The sequence below is a fragment of the Pieris rapae genome, chromosome 1, assembly GCF_905147795.1.
Source record: "Pieris rapae chromosome 1, ilPieRapa1.1, whole genome shotgun sequence".
Taxonomy (NCBI): Eukaryota; Metazoa; Arthropoda; class Insecta; order Lepidoptera; family Pieridae; genus Pieris; species Pieris rapae.
This window is the reverse complement of record NC_059509.1, coordinates 1,908,659-1,917,201: the sequence shown is the minus strand read 5'-3', so window position 1 is coordinate 1,917,201 and position 8,543 is coordinate 1,908,659. Positions and strand designations below refer to the sequence as shown.

The 8,543-nt window shown below is 29.9% G+C and overlaps 1 protein-coding gene across 1 annotated transcript; it reads right to left on the bottom strand.

Annotated features, from left to right (window-relative positions):
- Window positions 1-251: 251 nt before the first annotated feature.
- On the bottom strand, window positions 252-5,392 carry LOC110999935 (toll-like receptor 3). Its single transcript, XM_022269229.2, has 2 exons — window positions 5,201-5,392; window positions 252-3,253 (listed from the first exon to the last, which is right to left on the bottom strand). The coding sequence occupies exons 1-2, from the start codon at window positions 5,235-5,237 to the stop codon at window positions 543-545; spliced, it is 2,748 nt and encodes a 915-aa protein (XP_022124921.2). The 5' UTR covers window positions 5,238-5,392; the 3' UTR covers window positions 252-542.
- Between the last annotated feature and the right edge of the window lie 3,151 nt (window positions 5,393-8,543).

Sequence of the window (8,543 nt, the reverse complement as noted above, 5' to 3'; positions counted from 1 at the left end):
TAAAATGTAAGTGTTGTATATATTATTGTCGAGTATCCTTTACATGCCAAAAGAATGACACTAGCTGTCCACGACACAGGGAATCCCAGTGGGGCTTAGTGCAATTTATCATTTACAGCTTATGGATTAAAGGTGAGCTATATCAATGAAAATATTTTGTATTTTGTAATATACTTGTTTAAATATAGAGGATAAAAAAAACAATTTAGAAAACCTAATTATTTTTATTTAAAGTACCAATTGAAATAAATACATAATAACACTTTATACAAAAAATCTAGTTATAGTAACATTTTCTAGAGAACAAAATAATAACATTTATATTTGCTTATAAGTTATAGTTAACACAGGTTAACAGTTCATAACGTAAGAATAATAAAGATTTTTAAACTGATCCATATCTAAGGTTATTGTTTCATCAAATCAATGCCACAATTATAAAATTTAGATTTTTTTATTAATTCAAACGATTCAAAAATGGATCTAGAAAACTAGATCAGAAACTATAACATTATAATATTAACTAACTTGGGTAAAGTAGTTTAATTTAAAAGATTACCTTGAAAGTCAGAAATGCTAGTATCCATAGAATGCCTCATTTGCAATCTGGATTCTGAATGCATATTACCTTTAAGTTTATAAACTACGTAACCCGCTAGAACTATAAACGCAACTACTAAAATTGTAAGTAAAATGCCTACAGAGACTGACAATCCAGATATGTTTGATTGAGATTCAGTCTCTTTAATCTTCGTTGTAGAGTTGGTGTAATCCGCATCTCCACATTTAATACCATGGACGTTATCTTCGTGATATATTTTGTCAACAGATGTCACCTGTACAATCCGGATTGTATCCGAAGCTTTTTGCATTGTGGAATCAGTTAAGTTTTTAATACTGCGAACAATTTCTTTACATTCAATTGGATTGCCCCCAATGCTCACTGTATCGAGGGAAGGTGATATACTTATTAACTGTTCTATATTGAAGGATTTTAGTTCATTATAATCAACTACTAAACGTTTCAATGCAATACATTCATGAAATACATGAACATCTATCTCAGATATTGCATTTCTTGATAAATCTAGTACTTCAACTGTGTGTAAGCCCCTAAACGTTCCAAATCTAAGATTTATTAATGAATTAGATGACATATTTAAGAGTTTAAGAACTTTTAAGTTTGTGAATGTGCCTGGAAGTATTGATGTTATGTTATTATTGCTAATATCTAAAGACTGTAAGAAATCTAAGTTTTGTAAAAATGTACTGTTTATAGTACTGATACAATTATGACTTATGTCCAAACTAGTTAAATTCTTGAAATAACTAATATTTAAAGAATAAATTAGATTGTGTGACAAATTGAGGTCTGAAAGGTCTTTTAATGTATTAGTGTATAGGTTATTAAAAGAGTTCAATGAATTGTGCGATAAATGGAGAACGCGTAGACTATGAAACGATCTGAATATAGGGAGTGATATGTTATCAATTTCATTATTAGATATATCTAAATATACAATCCCAGTCAGGTTTGCACTTGGAAGAACTTTAAGTTTATTATTATTCAAATACATTGCCTGAGTACCACCCAATGATGAAATATTTAATTCAAATTTTGATAATTGATTATAAGAGACATCTAAGTTTATCATATTTGCAGTTGTTTGAAAATTATCAGGGTCTATTTCTTCAATTGCATTATGTGACACGTTCAGTCTAACTAGAACAGGCAAATTAATAAATGCTTGCTTTTCTATTTTTGTAATATTAAAATTATTTAAATCCAGAAATCGTAAAAGTTTTGCTGGACTGAATACGTCTTTTTTTATTGGTCCACTTAGATTATTACCAGCGAGATAGAGGTATTGCAGGCTTGATAATGGCAATGATAAAGGTTCAATGCTAACAATATTATTCATGGATAAATCTAAAGATTTCAAATGCATGTGCTTTGAAAATAATCCCTGTTCGACTTTTGTTAGCTTATTATTATTAAGAAATAGAACAGTAACATTTGGTAATGAATTCCTAAAAAAACTTATATCAGATATGTTATTATGTGATAGATCCAAATTATATATAATGTTTGAAGATGAAAAGGTGGTACTATGGACTGAGTTTATTTGATTGCTACTTAAATTCAGATGTTGCAAGTTTTTCATACCAGAAAACGCATTATCGGTTAAATTCTTAAACCTTTGTCCAGATAAATCTAAAAATGTGACGTTCTCTAATCCCTTCCAAGTAGTTTCAGTTATTTTCGCATCTATATTGTTGTTTTGAAGATTAATGAACGCAATTGAACTGTGTTTAAAAATGCCGTCTTGAATTTTTGTAATATTATTGTTTTCAAAATTAACATAACTCAAATTATGATTATTTATAAACATCACATTTTCTAACTCAGATTTTATAAAATTGTTTTGAAAATCAACTGATAACAGATTAAAAGCCCGATTAAAACAATTAGATTCCAGTGTTTCAATAATATTATTTGACATATTCAATCTTTCTAGAGATGTGAGCCTATTTAATTCATAATCAGAAATTGATTTAATGTAATTGAAAGACAAATCTAAATTTTGCAACATTTTCAGATTTACCAATGTCATATTAATTGAATCTAATTTATTATGTTTTAAATTAAGACTTACCAAGCTATTCAAACTTCCAAACTCATTATCCTCAATATAAATAATATTATTATAATTTAAATATAATTCCTCCAAATTAGACAAGTACTTAAATGCATTTGTTGTAATATTAGCAATTCTATTATATGACAGATCAACAACTTTCAATGAAGATATTCGATTCTCAGTCGCCAACAAAGAAGCACTCGGTAATGTTTGAATATAATTTCTCGACAGATTTAAACTTTTTAAAGATAGTAGATTTTTGAATGCATAGTTCTTAACGTGCTGAATACGGTTATTGGAAAAATCGATGACTTCCGCTTTAGTAAAATATCTGATTGACGATTCTTCTATATGCGCCCATGTATTGTCTTCAGCTTGTATTTTTCTGACACGCGAGTCGAAATTTGTTGCGCCAAAAAATCCAGCAGTCAGGTACTCGAGGTAGGAGTTTTTAATTATAAAAGTGACGTAGGGATCAAGTGAGCACGATGGGTTTGGTGCAGAACCAGCATATTGCTCACAAATGATTGTGTAGTAGCAGTCGACACGCGTTTGGTCATCTATATGGCAGTTGTTTGTTGCTAAGGACACGTGCCAAAATGCTGCCATGTCTGAAAAAAAAATTTAGTCATCGTGAAGTTACAATCTAACTGAATTAAGTTTTGTTATTTAAAATATTGCCAAGCATTCTCAATGCTTTTAAAGAAATTCATTGTCATCAATAAAAATATTTTAATATCGTTCTATAATCTTAAGAGTACCATGTTAATAAAAATAAAAGTAGAAATATATTTTAATAGTTTCTGAAATTAATACAGAAACATTACAATCACCACATCCAAGACGGCTAGTCACTGCGGGGCCACCGCACCCCCTATCACAAAAACAAAAGACGAAAACAAAAATAATTAATAAAACTGATTAACCTAAACAGCTGCGATGAAAATCACCTCATGCTAGTTAACATCTAGACATATTGAAGAATATGGTTTATATTAAACAAATTTTGGGGTTATCATAAACATCGCATTTACATCCGTACATAGACCACTCTGATCTTAACAACAACAAAGACATCACAAAAAATAAAATCCATAAAGGAAGACCTCAACTATTAGTTATACTAAAGAACCTCCATATAAAATAAAATATAAATAGAATATCGAAGTACAAAAAAACCAAAGCAAGACAAGATGTTGTCAAACCACAAAATTTTATCAAGATTTATATAAAAGAAATGACAAGGACTTGATCCTTATCATTTCTTTTCAGCGTCATCAATGTGACAGAAATAAATACAGTTAAAATTGACAAGGGATAAGTTTACATAATAAAGTTAAAAAGCGAAAGATCTAATTAGGGCACTGATTCTTCTTCAAAATATAACTAAGCTCTTCAACTGGGTACTAAGGACAGAATAGACACCATAACAATGGTAAATGTCCGCTACCGAGGCAATCTACAAAGAAAACGAACCTATAGGAAATTACAGACCTATTAGCCTGTTGTGGCTTGCTAAGAGAATTTTTTAAAGAAATCAGTACTTAAAGAGTTGCCTCCCAATATGTGTATGAAAATAATATGCACGTTTATAAAAAAAAATTGTGACAGTCACAATTTAAACACAAGAAGAATGAAAGGAATTTTCCAGCTTTCAGACTTCGTACAATTATATATATATATATATATATATTTATATAGTATTTATGGGGAAATGTATGAAATATACCAACATTTCAAATCATATTATATAACTTCCGTAACATAAGTTTAAACTTTACAACAAGGAAACCCTAGTGAAAAAAGCATGTTACAATGTTAAAGAATACATAACTTTAATCCGTTAAAAAAGTGTTTTCTTTAAATGTGTAAAAGTTATGTTAATAAAAGACTATATACATAGATAACACTAATGCCGCTATAAGATAGTAAGGTGAGATGGCGTATATTTGACATGCATGACTGTACAAATTGTACCTAAATGAATAAATGACTTGAATTTCAAATTTTCTTAGCGACTATGTTAAACTCATGGAAAGAAAAAAAAAACATGGAAAAAACGACTACAGTTCTTGAAATTAGTCTGCGCTACAGGTAGAAGAAAATAGGGGAGGTCGAAAAAAAAAATGAACCAGGCGTTTAAACTTTGTTGCATAACTTTTCGTGGTAGTTTTCAAAATGATAATATACAGGAATTTAGATTAATCTTTAGATTAGGCATCTTACTCATCTAAAGTTTGCGTATGACGTCACTTATGGCAATATATTCTTAAAGAATTAGAAGCAAGAGTTAAGTCCCTAGACGAAGCGAGTTCTAATATTGTTTTATACTTCAACCAAGACAAAGGAGGACAATTTTACTCAAAAGGTTGCAAGGCAAAACAGTGAAAATAATAGTAACTAAAACAAGACTAAATGTGTGATAGATCCCATTTGATATGTAAATTATATTCTGTATATGCTTATATATAAAATCTATAAAAATAATAAATTTTCTATTCGCAAATTATAGACATCATTTTTCAGAAGAACATATTAAATAAACTTAAATAACTTACATAACAGTAAACTCATAGTACCAAAACAATGCTCCATTATAAAACTTCACTGTATCAATATTCTTATTAACTACTAGGTGTTAACTCTCTGACAAACACTGATAAACTGAGAAATTTAAGTAACATTAAATGACACTTAAATTTTTAATTGATAATATAATTTTTGAAAATGGGAAATACCCAGCTCATAAACTTCCGGCGCTGGGTTGTGTATAAATAAATACATTTTGCATTCCTATTCTCTTAATAACCAAAGAGAATATAGAAATATAGGGAGTGATTTACATTATTTATTTCACTTGAAGTGATCGACATAATATGTTAAAGCTATATCATCTCATATTATATCATCAATCAAAAGAGAATTAATGAAGAAATTAATTAAAGAATAAAGAAAACAAAATCTATTTATTTGTTACTTTTAAGTTATCAAGTGCAAATGGAATAACACATCGTGGCTATTATAAACAATTATAAATATATTACTATAAAACTTATACAACATAACTTTAAATATTTGAAGGCAATCCTCAATAATATGAAATTTTGCTTTTGATACAAACATAAAAAAAATAGAATGTGTAAGTATGCCGACTCCACAAATTTTTAGTTTTAACATAAATATTAAATATCATACAGACTGCTCTAACAACTTCCCTGTTCTGTACTATTTAGACAGGATACCATTATCTGAGTGTCCAAGCGATAATGGTATTGGAACAATGGACAAGAGAACAGTGGATATTCCACTTTTGTTTGATATCTCGTATCAGCGTGACTCGCTAATACAAAAAAATATTGTCAACGGTCATGTGTGTATGTAATAATAACAGCTTTTAGAACGAACAAAACAAGTTACAAAAATCAATTTTCTACAATCCATTGAGCTATAACGGTGAAATCTTTTTTTTATAACAAGGAAGTTGTTACAAGTGATAATTGATTTAAAAAAAGAAAGTTTCTTATTAGAGTTCAAAGATACCAATATTACATACAATTAAAAAAAATGAATTTTGTCTTAATTATCATTATTTATTCAAATAATGTGTCTGTAATAATAGACTTTGTTTTTTCTATCAGTGAAATATGTCGCTCCCATATCATTAATTATAGCATGTTTCTTATGAAGGATTAAAATGAACGGCAAAATTACTCTCCATAGAAAAACGACAAAAACACGTTGCAGGCTCAACAGCAAATAAGCCTTTTAAAAAAAAGCGAAAAGCGCTTTCCACGATAGCGTCTAACGAACCAGTTTGTTAGTGAAAACAACGACGATCCATAACGCTTGGCTAAAGCTCAGTTTAAGCTTTGAAGCTTAAATATTCACTATTGAAATTCTGAAAACCCTGTAACAACAGAAACTTTTAGAGTTACAAATTTACGCTTCTAATATAATTAAAGACTTCACACGAGACCGTCCTTCTAAAAGATAATAATTTCAGGCCACGGAATTTTGAGATATTTAAAAAGAACCAAATGAAAAGGATTTTCTCTCGATAACTTGTTTGTAATATGAGGATTCGTTTTCCAAATTCAGTGTAAAATAAAGATATTTTTAAATAAATACAAATTACTGAACCTAAAAATATACATAATTCGAGAATGATGCCAGCTGGCCCGTATCCGCTCCTTCCCTTGCCCCTTTCATAAGCATGGACCTTAATTCGCTAAACATCCACAACTCCAACACCGCCCGTGGTTGTGAAACGTGGACTGCAGACAGTCCTAAATGGGTCTGCCAGCAGTTAAGCCCCTAGTGACGCAAAGCCTCAAAGAACTAATCTCAAACAATTATAGGGACAATTACGAGTCACTTAATACACCTTGTCCTATGCGCGACAGAAATGTGCAGATGCCGTTTTAGCGCAGAGAAATCCGTCACCCATGTTGTACTGCGTGGTTCTGGCTTCCCAACGTACAGAAATCCTTGGAAGACAGACTTTTGTGCTTCTTGAAGGAGATAGGTATGCTCAGCTAGCCAGGACTTTACTCACAACGGTCATAATCAGCGTCTTAGTGCGTATTATTATGTACCATTTCGAAAAAAAAATACAGTACGTAAACATTTTTTATTAAAACATTGGCTTAACATTACTTCACCACTAAAAGTTAGACTCTTTAGATTAGCAGCATTAAAAAAATATCATTCATTCTGACATGCTTCAAGATAATTTCGCCAGCGCTGAACTGATAAAAACTAAGTTTGTTTAAGTATTCGAAATATATGTGTATTTTGGGTACTTTACTTGAACGAGTCTTTGGGGGAAAATTCCTTGAATTTACGCAATGTACTAAATTTATGCCTTACGTATGGACGTGGGAACAATTACAAGACCGCTTAATTTATATGTAAACAAAATATTTATTTATTTATTTATTACAAAAATACATACATTACCCTTACAGACTATGCATATACGATATTGTCGAGAATCATTTAATAAAATATAATGAAGTGAATATATATAATATACACAATATCGCTACTATGAATTCACTCTGCGAACATACAAATATGTCGATAGTGTTGGAGACAGCATTTAGTAGGCGTAACGTTCTGGATAAATATATATGCATACAGTTAATTTTGTATACAATAACAAACTTATGTTATAAGGCCCGGCAACGCGCTGGCGAGATCTTTGGCATTGAGAATCTCCATGGGGTATTTCCTACCGAAATCAAATCCTGCCCGTTTTCATAAAAAAATTACATAAAAATCTCTGCGCACCTCTCTATCTTATACTCTAGAACATCTACGTAGACATTCATATAATTTCAATAAAGATGGACACAGAACCGAAATGGAAAAAACCCACCAAAAAAAAATACATTGAATTTAACTATTATTATAAACTTATAATTATTTCACATAATTTTATTTTTTTACGGCGTTTCCGCTTTACAGCACGTCATCTTTTAGTCGATTCGATATCAATATATACAGATGATAACTATTTCTACAGTTTGATACCTTTTGACATTCATTTTTTTTTTCATTCAAGAGTTGTCTTCAGTCAACACGCACGCTGTTAAGGACACGAAATGTTGGTAAAATTTTAAATTATGAAAAAAAAAAACTACATTTTTGAACCTATATATACTGAGACTGATTGACGACGATTGCTGAATAACACAACGAAAAGACTTATAAAATACCGGGCTTCGCACAAGTCACTTGTTTTATTATAGTCTAAAGCCTATGTTTATCAAGTATTATGTAGAATTCTAATGGTTAAACAATTATTTAATACCTATTCAATTCAACCATACAATCAATTATTTAGTCTTTTAATATTAGTGTAATAAGTATTTATATTTTTAACACATATTTTCTTAT